A 14944-nucleotide genomic window follows, 5' to 3' on the forward strand; every position below is an offset into this window, starting at 1 on the left:
CTTTGGTTAACCCGTTGCGTACCTTGGCGCGCTGGGTTGGCCAAATCTACTCGAGGCCGCTTTTGGGAAGCCGGGGTGGTGGGAAGAGGTATCCCTCGGGGCGTTCAGTGTCTGGGATGAGTGTTTTGGGGGCACTGGGGGCGTTGAACTCAAGGCCTCGCGCTTGCTAGGCAAGGTGCGCTGACACAGCCAACTCCTCGGGCCTTTTTACTTTGTTTTGTGTTTCACGTGGGTTTTGCCTGGGCTGACCTGGACCCCCATCTTCCCATTTTATGCGCTTTCAGAATAGCTGGGGTGGCCGACTTGGGCCGCCACGCCCAGCTATTGATTGGGATGGGGGAGGGGTCTGGTTAACGTTTTGTCCTGGCTAGTCTCCAGCTGCCTTCCTCCCCATCTCCGCCTCCTGAGAATCTGGAATTACAGGCATGTGATTGTCTTTGGTGTCTGCATTAGCACGAGGTAGAAAGCCTTATTAGAAGCGTGGGAGGCAGGAGCCAGATGTGAAGCACACATGAAATCCTAGCATTCAGGTGGTTCAGGCCTCACGTTGGAAGTCAGAACTGGGAGACCCTGACTTAACATGCAAACAACTAAGAAGAAAGCTGGGTATGGTAGCATGCACTGGTAGGGAAGCTGAGGCAGAAAGGACTGCTTGACAGGGGTTCTGGGTCATTTCTGAGCAATATAGCCATAGTCCAAAAAAAAAAAGTTTGAGAGATTTTAAATAAAGGCAAACACCTTTTGCCTAAGTTGGGGAAAATGAGGTATAGGCTAGGATCCATGGAACTTGTCCACAGGCCTTGGACATTGCTCCTTTGCCATTTGTAGGGATGGTGCCAGGGGAAGAGGAAAGGACCTCTGGAGAGATCCGTCCCTGTGGCACTAAATGCCTGCTTTGGAGCTGAAGCCTGTGCCTTTCTACCCCACACCTTCATTCTGGCCCGGGGCCCACACAGCCCCAGTCCCCACATGGAAGTGAGGAGGTGGTGGCGGTCTGTACAAAGCACCTTTGTTCTGGAGCCCTCGGGTGGGGGCGGGGGAGGGGGTGGAGGCAGGTGTGTAGCCTTGGGATCCTGGGAGCCTCCACCCAGCTCCACCCCAGCTCCCGGGCTCTGAGCACACCAGTTAGATCCACTTTTCCCAGCCACTGGTCAGAGAGTGGGGATGCAGGTCTGACAGCCTGTCTATAGCTGCTGTGGGGGCTGGGCAGTGTTGGGGGTGAGGACTCTGAGAGACTAGGGACAAACAATTCCTGCGGTACAGGATTGCTTGGAGAACCATCCCTGAAACAAACCTTCAGCATCCCTGGGATACATTGTGACTGACCCTTTCTGTAGTTCTTGCCCTCCCCAGCCCTCAGTTGTCTGAGGAAGCAGCGTCTCCTGGCGGCTACACCTGGAAATGCAACACAGCTGGGGCAACAAACTCAGGCGCTCACAAAAATCTCACATTTATTGTAGGAGAGCAAAGGCAGACTGTATGTGCCACTCCGTTCCATCCAACCCCAGCCTTTCCCCAAGACTGGGTTGAATCTATGTTAACCTGTCCCCAGGATGCTGCTAGACAGTGCCTGACGGGGCCTGGTTCCTTAACATTAGGCACTTCAATGACTAGGATTCTGCTCCTCCAGTCATCTTGGGGGAACTGCAGCAGGGCTTCTGCTTCTTTAAGTCCTAAATCCTGGCTGGCAACAGCAAAACCTCAGGCGAGGTCAGAGGTAGAGTGAGGATGGTGCTGGGGGTGGGGGTGCGGGTCTGGAGTTTGGGAAGCAAAGGAAAAAGGTCAGAGGTCTCTTTTCCTAGATCCCTCACCCTGCCAGCCCATCCTCACGCACAACCTCTTCACCTACCTGGAAGGCACCACCAGTGGTATGATCCCAGCTCCCGAGCCAGGCAGGTCATGTGATGGTCGCCTACCTTGGGGATCTGCGGGCAGTGGCTTCCTTGGTGGGGGGGGCTTAGCAGGGCCCTGAGACTGGGAGAGAAGGGCAGGGGGCAGCTTGGGGGATAGTGGTGGTATTGCCCACCCTTGACACACTAGTGCTGGAAAGCACCAGTTTGGGGGGCAGCAGCACAGACCATCCTTGTCTCCAAACAAACCTGTCACCATTAAAGATGCCACTGGGATCTGTGCTCCCAGGCACAGAAAGGGCATCTCACCACAGCTACCACTGCCACGGCTACCAGCACCACAGCTCTAGGTGAGGGAGAGGCTGTGCCCTTCTCTCCCCTCACTGTTACCTTCGGGTGCCTCGCCACGGGGTCAGCGGGCAGAGGGCGGGTGGGGGGTTTGGGTCGGTCAGCCAGCTCAGCCTGAACAGAGAAAGAGGTGGTGGCTGTGAAAGGCAGTGGACATGCAGAAGTTCCCGCCCCTCCCAGAAATATCAAGTCAACATGCAAAGGCAGCCAGGGGACCCGTGAGAAGGGGGCATGTGCAGAGGGCTCGTGTGCATGCCAGCAGATAGACACTTGAAGGGGAAGAAAGGTGTGGGTCAACTCTGGAGTCCCTGGCCCACTGCAGCCCCGCCACTGACCACCGGGTGGCGGTAGATACCAAGGCAGGAAGCTCACCCTGTGCTGTTGCTGGGGTCAGGAGGCTGAGAGGGGCACCCTGGTCACTTAATGAAGAGCACCACTGGCAGGGCACAGGGAGGAGAGCTGTGGATGGACACAAAGCCTCCCACCTGTCTTGGGACAGGACGGGGCCCATCCCAGATTTACCTGGAGTTTCTTAGGCACAGGGTCAGGCGGCAGCGGCCTGGAAGGGGGGGCCGGGAAGCCAAGAGCACTAGCCTGCTGAGAGGTCAGGAGGAGCAGACAGGCAGAGTGGGGAGGAAGGAGCAGAGAGACAGATGTGAGCAGAGAGGGGTTAGTGTCCAGGTAGGCGCAGCAGGGCCCTAACAGTGTGGGGCTGTGCATGCGGTTATTCACTGCATGCAGGGGTGACCAGTGGTGTAGTGGGCATGCAGGCTGCTCGCACACACTGACTCCTGTTGGCAGAGCCACGGGGCTCAGGCCCAGGGCACTCACCAGGCCTTCCATATTTGGTGTCCTGGGCCTTGTCAGGTCCTGGCACACTGAGGGCCCTTCTGAGCACCACCCCCCTTGTCCCCTGCACTGGTCACTGTGAAGGGCAGGGACAGACCCACCTCTTAAAGCCATCAGCTGGGCCACCTGAAAGAGCTCAGCTGAGCCTCTGGTTGAGCCTCTTACCCTCCCATGCCAGCTTGTCTGCAGCCAGGGCAGAGGTGGGGAGGCCTGGCCCTGACTCCTCTGACTCTGAACAATGTTGACCATCTTCTGAGTCTAGAACCTTCAATGCCCACCTCTAGAGCCCAAGGTGAATGTCAGGCAAGGTGGGCTCCCTTTCCTCTGGTGTCCAGGGCTCACCTTGGTGTTTGGCATCAATTGGGGCCTCTGTGAGGGTCCTGGCTGTTCACTGGGACCAGATTGCGCTGCCCTGAGCATGAGGAAAAACACAAGGGAGAGGCGGGCTGGACGAGTAGCTCAGGTGGTAGAGTACCCGCCAGTGAATAAAAGTGTCAAATCAAGAGTTCATGTCCCAAGCTGGGAGCATGGCCTAATGGTAGAGTCCTTGCCAAGCATGCATGCAAAGCCCTGGGTTCAATTCCTTGGTACCACACATACAGAAAAAGCCAGAAAGTAGTGCTGTGGCTCAAGTGGCAGAGTGCTAGCCTTGAGCAAAAATGTTCAAGGACAGTGCCCAGATTCTGAGTTCCAGCCCCGGCATTGGCCAAAAAATAAAAGAATAAATTAGAGTGCCAGCTAATGTATCAGGTACTGAGTTCAAGTCCCAGTCTAAGACCAGAAAAAAAAAAAGAAAGAAGTTAAGGGTCTAGCCTCAGATGAGGTTTGATGACTGCTGGATTTGGTCAAAATCAACCCTTTGTAGCCCTTTGGAGAGCAGCTTTGTGTGGTGTAGCCAAATGGGTGAAGGAGAAATTATTCTGCAGAAGGGCCACTGTATCTCACACCAAGTTCCTGGGAGAAATGGCCCTGTGCCCCGCTTGTCCACCCTCCCCCAGGGAGTAAACCTGGCAGTGAGGAGGCTACAGGACACCTGCAAGAAAGAGAGGTTTTGTGGGGCCAGGAGTTTGGCCTAGTGGTAGAATGCTTGCCTAGCATGCACGAAGACCCAGGTTTGATTCGTCGGTACCACATACGTAGAAAAACGCTGAAAGCAGTGCTGTGGCTCAAGTGGTAGAGCTCTAGCCTTGAGAAGGCCTGAGGACAGTGCTCAGGCCCTGAGTTCAAGCCCAGGACTGGGAGAGAAAACAAAGGAGGGGAAGTTTGCAGTGATGGATGGCGAGCAGTGGTGGACAGCAAATTCAGGGCCCAGGAAGCTTGGAGCTCAGAAGCAGGGGCAGGGGCTGCACAGAAGTGAGAGTTGTCCCCAGTTGTAGGATATGGAAAGGATGTGCATACCTGTACTGGCAGCTGGTTCCCTTGAGCTGGCAAAGTCGCTGTTGCAGGCGGGCGCGGTACCAGTAGCTGGCACCAAGTAACAGGAGGACCAACAACAGCAGGAGGCTGAGGAGCAGGCCTGTGGTCAGGGAGCTAGTTGCTGTGGAGATGATCAGCTTTAAGGTAGGCAAGACCAGGCGTGGTGATCCACACCTGTAATCCTAACTGCTAGGCAGGAGGAGGTAGAAGAGTGGTTTGAGGCTAGCCCAGGCAAAGTCGGTGAAACCTCATCTCAAGCAGTAAATCTGAGAATGGTGCTTACACCTGGCATCCCAACTACACAGGAAGCTAAAATAGGAGGATCACAGGCCAGGAGGGCCTGGGCATCAATATGAGGCCCTATCTCAAAAGTAAGTAAAGCAAAAAGGGCTGGTTGGGGCCAGGAGTTTGGCCTAGTGATAGAGTATTTGCCTACCATGCATGAAGACCTGGGTTCCATTCCACAGTACCACATACATAGAAAAAAGCCAGAAGTGATATCGTGGCTCAAGTGGTAGAGCTCTAGCCTTGAGAAAAACCCAAGGACAGTGCTCAGGCCCTGAGCTCAAGCCTGGTGGAATAGATGAAGTGGTTGAGCAAGCACAAGACCCTGAGAGCAAACTCCAATACTGCCTCAATCAGTGTGAAGGGTGAAGAATTCTACCCGGGAAGGGGTGGGAGGGCAGGAGTGAAGTTGCCAGAGCATGCGGAAGAGTCAGAGTCAGGGAACTGGAAGTTAAAGGGTTAGTGGGGTCAGCCACGTTCCCCCCCAGCTTACCTCGGAGCTGGGTGATGCAATCGGGGGGTGCCCAGCCTTCCTCACAGCGGCAGTGCCTGTTGCTGTCACAGACCTGGAGGTTCAGGGTGAGTGGTGAGGGGCTCTGTGTGCTGCAACCCTTTCCTTTCCTTGTATCCCGTTTTTCAAGAGCTTGGACTTCCACAGCTGGAAGGATAAACCAGAGCTCCGGAGAGGAGTTGTCTTGCCGGGTCAGAGGAAACGCTAGCACTGTTCACACTCGTCTCACATCCCTCCCATAGGAAGTGGGTACCAGTGTGTCCACTTGGTGGATGAGGAAACTGAGCTCAGGGAGGTTACTAACCTCCCCAGGCCACAGAGCTAGCAAGGGGCAGAACAAACGCTGGGCACTCGGGTCCCTCTGTTTCCACAGCCTCTCATTCTTTTCCTGGAGGCTCCCTCCTCCCCTTCTCACTTCACACCAGCTCACCCCATGCCCATGGCATTTGCTTCGACATTCCTGTGCTCCCAGAAGATCCACAGGCTGGCATTGATGGTCTATGCACACCTGCCCCATGGAGAGAGAAGAGCAAAGATCACGGGCCTGGCAGGCTGTCGAGACTCAAGCCTTCACTGCTTTCACAGATGAGTGACCAAAACCTCAATTTGAGGTAAGAATCTGACTGCTGGTGAGCCATTTTACACCAGTAGACGGGGAGACCCTGGCACTGTTTGCTGGGGTTCCATCACCTTCTATCTGGTCTTGCCCACGCAGACTACTCACCAGGCCAGGGCCACAGGCTGTGCCAGGCAGAGCCAGGAGGGGCTGGGCCACATCATTGCCTAGGTCCAGGTGCACCCAGCTGCAGTTCATCTGTGTCCCATTGACTGCCAGGGTTTCCCAGCGCAAACCTTGTGCTAAGCCCAGCAGAGGCTGGGCTCTTCCCCCTTGGCACTGCAGCTGCCCACAGATGGCATTTCTGATGGAAAGGCAAAATAGGGTCAGTGGACACGGGCCCTGGTCTCCTAACAACCCATAGGTGGAGCCTGGCTTTCCCACTTACCTAGATGTGCAGGGGACATAGCTGCCATTGGGACTGCGTCCACAGTTCCCAAATACATTGCCCCGAGTGTTGGCTATATGGAGGCAAAATGGGGCAGCAGGCTGGGCCTCGGGTCCCCACAGAGACTGGCACTGCTGCATGTAAGAGGCACAGCGTCCGTGCATGCACACGGCTTGCCCATCAGCACAGAGCTCACCGTCCCCCAGGCTGACATCAGCAGGACACTGGGCGCTGTCTCCTGAGCAGAACTCGGGGAGGTCACAGTCACCTCTGGGAGGGCGGCACTGCCAGCCAGCTGGGCGCAGCTGCAGAGGGTGAGAAGGCCGCGGCATGGGTACTGGGCATACTCAACTAGAAGTTCAGGGTCAGGATGAGCTTTTCTCCCCTGGGTTCCTGCAGGGGAGCTCTGGGTAACAGCTTATTCTAGTCTGCCCCTACCTGACAGTTTTGACAACAGGGTCCGTCAGATGCACATTGTGCTCCTGGCCTCAGCTGACAGGTGAAGGAATCGCAGCAGGGGTCAGTACAAGCCTGTGGGCACAGGGAGCCAAGCCTCAGAGCAGACCGAGCCCTAGACCCATCTCCACTCCTCCTCCCCAGACACAAACCCAGAAGGTGCTCAAACTCCATAGTGAATGAGAGCTAGAGCAGCTAGACCATTGCGGACCCTATAGACGGGAAGGTCCCTCGGCAGCAGATCGCAGCTCAGGAGACCAGCCAGTCAAGGTGCCGGGGCAGAAGGGAGGGGGAAGGACTTGAGTGAGGGGCTTACATCCGGGAAGCCACAGTCACACTGCTCGCCCGGGTCCACAAACATATTTCCACACAAAATGGACATCACAGGTAGGTTAGAGAGCCTTTCAAAGAGACAGCTGCCCAGCCCGTCGAGGAGGGCTCTCTCCAGGGCCTGCCGGCTGCAGTTGCTGAAGTTCAGGCCTGGTAGGAAGCTGGGGGAAGGGAACAACAAGAAAGTTGGGGTTGAGGAGTCTCCTGGCCTGCATACTCCCTTCACTCCCCTCCCCAGTTGCTCACTCGGTGGAGGCCTCCATGATGCAGCTCTTGGATGGAGCTGGTCCAGGACAGGGGCAGCTTCTCCCCGGTGAATCGTGGTCCAGGCCCAGGCTATGTCCCAGCTCATGGGCTATGGAAGAGGCAACCCCCAGGGTGCTTGTCGAGTGGTCCTGCCATCAGAGAGGGGATACGAGGTCCAGCCCAGCCCGACCCCAACCCAATGCTCATTCCGTCCAAACTACTGGCACAGACTGTACACGGACTCCCTCCTTAATGGTTTTTGTGTGGTGGGGTGTTTTGTGGGTTTTGTGTGTGGGTGCTGGTCCTGGGGCTTGATGCCAGAGCCTGGGTGCTGTCCCTGAGCTTTTGTACTCAACCTCCTTAATTACTTTTGAAGTACGAGAAGAATCCAGTCGTAGGTGATAGGAATTCTGAGTTCTATGCCAGGTGCCAATGGCTCACACTTGTAATTGTAACTAGGCAGGATGCTGAAATCTGAGGATCATGGTTTGAAGTCAGACTGTGTGACTTTTATCTCCAATTTAACATCAAAAAGCCAGAAGTGGAGCTGTAGTTTAGTTGGTAGAGAGCTAGCCTTGAGCCTAAAAACTTAGGGATAGTGCCCAGACTCTGAGTCCAAGCCCCAGGACAGGCACAAAAACAAAAATTCTACGTTCTGGCTTAGTTCTGTCACCTCCCTCATCACCTAGCCCCTGGAGACCACCTGTGGGATTTTTCTGTGTGTGCTGGTACTAGGACTTGAACTCAGGGCCTGAGCACTGCCCCTGAGCTCTTTTTGCTTAAGGCTAGTGCTCTACCACTTGAGCCACAGCTCCACTGCTGGCTTTTTGTAGTTAATTGGAGATAAGAGTCTCACAGACATTTCCTGCCCAGGTTGGCTTCCAACCCCTCATCCTGCAATCTCAGGCTCCTGAGTAGCTAGGATTATAAGTATGAGCCACCAGTGCTCAGCTTCACCCGTGTTCTTTGTGCCTCCGTAGTCCTTCACCTACCCTGCAGAAATAGGGAATCAAGTATGTCTTAGACTATGACACACTGGCCACGGGGGAGGAGTTCCCCGGTAAGTTTAGAAGCTGGTGGGTTTTAGTGAGCTGCCTGGGGACCAGGGGGAGACAGGTGAAAGGCTCACCATGTTCACGCCGCCTGAGAAGTCCGGAGAGCAGATGGAGTTCTGGATGGACATGCCCACCATGGGCCCGGAGAAGGAAACATCGCTGTGGGAGGAGAAGTCCAAGGTCAGAGCCTAAAGCTGCTGTCATCAGCACTTCAGAACCTAAAGTAGGGAGTTGATCCTGGGGACCTTACGTCACCAGCTGGGCACTGTCGTGGGGCAGTCGAGGCAGCAAGTTTGTCCTGCGCCAGTGGAGGAAGTTCTGTAGTGTGACAGCTGGGTTCTGGTCTATCTCCACCAGGTCATGCTGGGTCCAGGCCTCCAGGCCTACAAGTAGCACGCGAACATTCAGCGGCCGGAAGAACTGGAAGAGAGATGGGGTTCAGGAGAGGGGTTGCCGAGGTCCATGGGCTGTGGGGCCCTGCTCAGTCCAGCACTCACTGTGTCTAGGAGGACGGCCACTTCTAGTGAGCGGTTCAGCAGGTGCTGGAAGTCGGGATACTTCCTGACCTATGGGCCAAAAGGTTACCATGGAAGTCGGCAGAGTGGGCCGGGGGCAGGGGAGGTTGGCAGGGCCAGCAGCCTCACCTCCGAATGATCAGCCACGATCACCAGCTCCACAGTCTTGCTCTCCGCGATCACATCCCGCTTCCGCTGTGGAAGGAGGGACAGAGAGTCAGACAAACTTGCCTGGCAGGGCAGGGACCAAGTTATGTTCATGCACAGCCCGTGAGGTTGGATAGAGAAGAGGAAAGAGCTCATGACACAGATGAACCGTGGAGAGGCTAGTTATTTGTCCATTGTGGGCTAAAAAGTAGATTATAAAACAAGAGTAGAGCCCTGTCTTCCTACTATAAACTCTGTCTTACTTAGAATTTTTTTTTTCCAGTCCTGGGGAGCTCAGGGCCTGAGCACTGTCCCTGGACTTTCTCAAGACTAGAGCTCTACCACTTGAGCTACCACACCACTTCTGGCTTTTTTCTATGTATGTGGTACCGAGGAATCGAACCCAGGTCTTCGTGCATGCTAGGCAAGCACTCTACCACTAGGTCAAACTCCCGGCCCTAGAAATTTTTTTTTTTTTTAAAGAAAGAAAAAGGAGGGGCTGGGAGTTTGGGCTAATGGTAGAGTGCTTGCCTAGCATGCACGAAGACCTGGGTTCGATTCCTCGGTACCACATACATAGAAAAAAAGCCAGAAGTGGTGTGGTGGCTCAAGTGGTAGAGCTCTAGCCTTGAGAAAGTCCAGGGACAGTGCTCAGGTCCTGAGCTCAAGCCCAGGACTGGGAAAAAAAAAAGAAAGAAAGAAAAAGGAAAAGATAAACCAGGTTCTAATCACTTAAGCTTATAATCCTTTGGGAGGCTGAGAATGGGAGGATCATGGTTTGAGGCTAGCCTGGATAGAAATGGTCACAAGAACTCTTCTCAGTGGAAAGATGCTGTATGAGGACATATTGAAGCTACATGAGAGGCTGAGATTGGAAGGACTGAAGTTCTTTGAAGCCCTCAGGAATTCATCTTAATGGGAAGGTGTTGGGCATGTTTGCGGATAAGAAGCCTAAAATAGGTGGATCATGGTCCAGGCCTGAGCAGGAAGCAAGACTCGACCTCAAAAACAACCAGTTTAGGGTGGGTATTAGTGGGAAGGGTAAACAGAAAGGATAAATGAGGGCAAACATTAATGAAGACACTTCATGTGTTTGGAAATATAGCAGTAAGATCTGTTGAAATTGTCTTAATAAGGAAGGGTGAAGGTAATGGAGTACACTGCCACATGACGGGAATGTCATAATAAGACCCCTATACAACTAATGTGCGCCAATAAAGTCTTAAAAAATAATTGGTGCAAAAGGGTTGTGGTTTAGAGGGTAGAATGCCATAATAATAATAGTGATGATGATGATGATCATAATAATAACAACAATAAAGACAACTATCAAATATCATGTACCAGGCACAGTTCTTGACACTTTACATAGAGAGATAGATCCAGTTATCTTCACATCAACCTCAAAAGCAGTGCTGTTTTCCCCATTTTACAAATTAGACAGTGGGAGTTTTGTCTGCTTTCTGGTTAGTAACTACATTTCTTCTATGCCCAAGTAAACATTTTTTGCAAATGGGATTTGTTTTTCTGTTTCTTTTTGGTTTTTTTGTTTTTTTGTTTTTTGTTTTGTTTTCCTAGTCTTGGGGCTTGAACTCAGGGCCTGGGCACTGTCCTTGGACTTTCTCAAGGCTAGAGCTCTACTGCTTGAGCCACAGTGCCACTTCCAGCTTTTTCTACGTATGTGGCACCCAGGAATCAAACCCGGGTCTTTGTGTATGCTAGGCAAGCACTCTTACCACAAGGCCAAATGGGAGTTGTAAGACAAGCAAGGAAGCCTGGCGCTGGTAGCTTATGCTTATAATCCTAGCTACTCAGGTGGCTGAGATCTGAGGATCACAGTTCAAAGCCAGCCCCAACATGAAAGTCTGTGAGACTTAGTTCCAATTAACCACCAGAAAACCAGAAGTAGCATTATAGTTCAAGTGGTAGAACACTAGCCTTGGGCTGAAGAACTCAGGGACAGAGCCCAGGCCCAGAGTTCAAGCCCCATAACCAACCAAAAAAAGAAAAAAGAACCCCCACAAAAAAGACAAGAAAGGAGTTTTGAGTGGAACTCTTGCTTCTGATGGTAGATATATAACTTATTAATGGTATGACTTTAGGCAACTTTGCAATTTCTTCATTTTATTTATTGTTTTACACACACACACACACACACACACACACACACACACACACACATTTTGCCAGTCCTGGGCTTTTAGGTCAGGACCTGAGCACTGTCCTTGGGCTTTCTCAAGCCTAGAACTCTACCATTTGAGCCACAGCAGCAATTCTGGCTTTTCTATGTATGTGAAACCAAGGAATCAAGCCCAGGTTTTCATGCATGGTAGGCAAGCACTCTACCACTAGGTCAAACTCCCGGCCCCATGTTATTTTATATTTTTTGTGCTGGTCCTGAGGCTTGAATTCAGGGTCTTGGAACTGTTAGTTTGTTTTTTGTTTTTTTTCTTTTTGCAAAAAACTGGTATTCTACCACTTGAGCCATACCTCCACTTCTGGCTTTTTGGTGATTCACTGGAAATAAAAGTCTCATGGACTTTCGTATTTAGCTGGCTTTGAACCACAATCTCAGATCTCAGCCTCCTGAAAAGCTAAGATTACAGAGTTAAGTCACTGGTACCCAGGTGTTTCCTCATTAAAAAATAGACCATCCCTGACTGCTAGGCTTGATGGGAAGAGTAAATCTGGCAGCATAATTGAAGCCCAGCCCCGTGTCTTTCTTCCTTACCCGTCGAATGTGGTGCTGTCCCAGGGGGAGATCCGGTGAAGCCTTTGTGGGCATAGGGACAAGCCGCCGGCTCAGGGCACAGGAGTGGCCTGGCAGGAGGTTATCTTGGATACGAGAGATAATAGGAGGCCCCTGCAGGTTCCCCGGCTGCAGCTCCACGGCATAGCTTCTCTCTCCAGACAGGACCACCACTCCCCTAACAAGAGACACTAAGTCAGAACATTTCAGCTCCATGCCTGAGCCTGGCTCCCCTGTCATAGGACCTACCCACTGTACCTGATCCCAAAGCAGGAGCAGATCGAGACCCAGGAGCCCGCATGGCCCTGCACTCCTCCCTGATAGCAGCAGTTTTCCTGTTCCAGGAGGAGCAAGCAGCACTTGAACCCAGGAGTCTGGACCCACAGTGTCCTCCCACTTTCTCCACGACTGCCTCCCTCCAGTTGTCCCTCCCTCCTTTGCCCAGGCTAGAAAAAGGACACAAGCAGGTCTGACTCACCAGAGTGTGCCCTTCTCTGACCACCCGAGAACCATCAGGCTGGTACCACACCACGGTTGGGCGGCCTGGGACCAAATCCCTACGAAGTGAAGAGAAAGGAAGGGCAGTGGCTGAGCTACTCACTGGGTAGTGGATGGTAGTCTGGGGGCCAAGCAAAGCTATACCTTTCCCACTTCCCCTGAGGCAGCAAGAGTTGATCCACTTAACTCTGCCAGGCTATCTGGGTTCCAACTGAGCTTTTGACACATGATGGCTGTGTGACCTAGGGCAAGTTATTTAAACTCTCTGTGCCACAACTTCTTCATATGTTAAATGAGGACAATCACGTATCATTGTCTGTCTTACAGGCTGGTTATGAAGAACCTATGTGAGTATAGGCTAACTTAGTGCCTGGCACATAGTAAATACTAGGTAAATGTGAGTACACGACTATTTAGCATTCCTGCCATCTTACCTATTTGGTAGCAGCTCCAAGATATGACTCTCACCATCCAGCTCCAGTTGAACCCTGAGGGCCTCAGGTGGACTGGTCTATGAGTACCAGAAAGATGTCACCCCCCCAGCTCTGCCCACAAGAGCACCAACAATTAGGTCATCCCTGGTGGGGGATCCCAAGGGAGTGGCCAGGAAGCCCTGCCTGGACTGGGGCATTGTTCTGGGGGGTTGTGTGGGGAGGTCAAGGAAGGTATCTGAGCCGCCCCTTCTCAGCTTCCTGTCCAGAGAGGAAGCATCATGGAGGACCCAGCGCAGGGCCCCAACCCTTCCTCTGACTCAGCTTTAGTTTGGGTGGGGGGAGTGGTTGTTGGTGAGGCCTGGCCTGACATCATGTGAGATGAAAAGAGCAAGTCTAGTCAGAATTCTCCAGTGGAGATGGATAGATGGGGAGTGTGCATGCAGAGAGGAGAGGAGCTAAGTTACTTCAGGTGCTACAAGAACTCTCTCCCCACATGGGCTCTGCAGCTGAGCTATGGCCTTGAGATACTTGAGAACCAGGGGTGAGGGTGGCTGCATTTATTAGCTGGGAGATGGTGGGGGAGGGGACTCACCTGCAGCATCTCTGCGAGGGGAATCGGAGGCTTGTCTTGAAGGACTTGGAGCTCCAAGGGCCTACTCAGGACCTTTTCTGGTCTGGTCTGCTGCTCCTCAGTGCCACCTGCAAGGCCCCAGAGAACCTCAAGAGAATGTTGAGGGAATCTATAGCGCAACTGGGGCCCTGAGACCCCGTGGGCTTTTGTGTATTGCATGCTGCAACTCAAGGGAGAAACTAGAGGGAGGGGCTGCTTTCCACCAACCCATCCATAAATCTCAAGAGAGTTTAGTTTGTTCAGCCTGCAACTGTTCCTTCGATCCTTCTGGCCAATCTCAGGTTTTCCCAGGGGCTCCCCCCTTCTCCACTCTTTTCCGATTATTCTCCCCCCCACCCCATCACCAGGAACACCCTCTCAGCACTGGGCGAAGCCTTGTGGCTGAGTGCCCATTCACCCTCCCTTTCCTTCACTTCGGAAAGGCCGGCAACACCCATTTCTGGGTGAGCAGTGCAAACACCCCCACCTCTCTAAACAGCCTTGATGCCCAGTCGGGCACACCCGCTCCACACAGCCTCCGCTTCCTCCCGCAGTGCCCCCCTCCCCAGGGCTCTCTCCGGACACTCCACCCCCCCCAAGACAGCAGCGGGAAGTGAAAGTTCCAAGGAGGAGTTGGTGTCCCGGCCTCTTTCCTGGCGAGGCTCCCTACTCCGGGATCCTCCCGCCCAGCCAGGCTGCGGGTGGCCGGGGGCGAGCGGGGCCCGGACTGGAAGGGGGGTAGTGTGATGGAAAGAATCGTCCTCTCTTAGGTCTCAGGAATCGTGCCCACTCGGGCCCCTGGCACCCTGTGGAACGGCAGCTGGGCTCCCGAGGAGCAAAGGCGTCAGTCCTGGAGAGGAGGACTCTCCACGACTTTTTAAGGGGATGCTGGGCAAGAACCGCTCAGTGTCGGGAACCTGAACTGAAAGTATCTGCGGGGGACAGGGCAGAGGACGACCGGCCAGCGGGCACCAGTATCCATCCCTTCTCCTCCCCTGTCCACTCCATCGCCAAGTCGCCAAGGCCCAGGTCGGGCAGACCAGGAAGGCCGCGCGCTGGCTGGGCTGTCCGGCCCGCTCCTGTACCCCCAAAGCCGGCTCACTTTCCCGCATCTTTCCTCCACCCCTTCCAGGCCCGGAACTCACCTGTGTTTGGAAGTGGAGGAGAGGGCCGCGGGCTGCCCGCGCCCAGGAGCCCCAGGGCCCAGAGCAGCGCCAGCGGCATGGCAGCAGCGCCCCGGGCGGGGCGAGGGCAGCAGGTGCGCCGACCACTGCCGTAAGCCGGGGCGCGGGGTCTGCTCCACGCTCGCGCAGCGGCGGCGGCGCAGCGAAGCACCAGGCCCCGCCTGGCCCTCCGGCCCGGAGCTAGGCCCCGCCCCCCGGGAGGCCCCGCCCCCGGAGGCCCCGCCCCCGCCCGGGGACTCCTAAAGGAGCGGTCAGGCTCCCTAGCACCAGCCCCACCTCCGCCTCTCGGCCTAAGCCACTTTCCCGAAACTGCGCGGCAAACCCTGTCCGACCTGCTTCCCTTCCCTCTACCCAGGCATCGCTCAGATCCGTGCCGGGGACCTGGGTGGCTGGGATCCACTGTCTGCTAGACGGCGCCGGGCGCAGTGCGTCCCCGACCCCCACCAAGTACTGATAG

General features: G+C 54.3%; 1 protein-coding gene across 4 annotated transcripts; it reads right to left on the reverse strand.

The window, feature by feature from the left end:
- Positions 1–1426: 1426 nt before the first annotated feature.
- Positions 1427–14648, reverse strand: Adam15 (ADAM metallopeptidase domain 15). 4 transcript variants are annotated; one of them, XM_090340847.1, is made up of 23 exons: positions 14449–14648; positions 13286–13392; positions 12694–12770; positions 12240–12318; positions 12020–12096; positions 11744–11939; positions 8995–9060; positions 8848–8916; positions 8601–8770; positions 8425–8509; positions 7296–7444; positions 7036–7210; positions 6702–6794; positions 6264–6568; positions 5984–6179; positions 5690–5767; positions 5242–5314; positions 4446–4584; positions 3390–3459; positions 2721–2792; positions 2241–2312; positions 1850–1974; positions 1427–1754 (listed from the first exon to the last, which is right to left on the reverse strand). In XM_090340847.1, the coding sequence occupies exons 1-23, from the start codon at positions 14525–14527 to the stop codon at positions 1712–1714; spliced, it is 2595 nt and encodes an 864-aa protein (XP_090196973.1). In that variant the 5' UTR covers positions 14528–14648; the 3' UTR covers positions 1427–1711. The 4 variants fall into 4 exon arrangements, with proteins under 4 accessions (XP_090196973.1, XP_090196972.1, XP_090196974.1 ...); XM_090340846.1 differs by having other exon boundaries at positions 2721–2795; XM_090340848.1 differs by lacking the exon at positions 2241–2312 and having other exon boundaries at positions 2721–2795.
- Positions 14649–14944: the final 296 nt, after the last annotated feature.

This window comes from Megascapheus bottae, chromosome 10 (genome assembly GCF_031878675.1).
Source record: "Megascapheus bottae isolate mThoBot1 chromosome 10, mThoBot2.hap1, whole genome shotgun sequence".
In the NCBI taxonomy this organism is placed as follows: domain Eukaryota; kingdom Metazoa; phylum Chordata; class Mammalia; order Rodentia; family Geomyidae; genus Megascapheus; species Megascapheus bottae.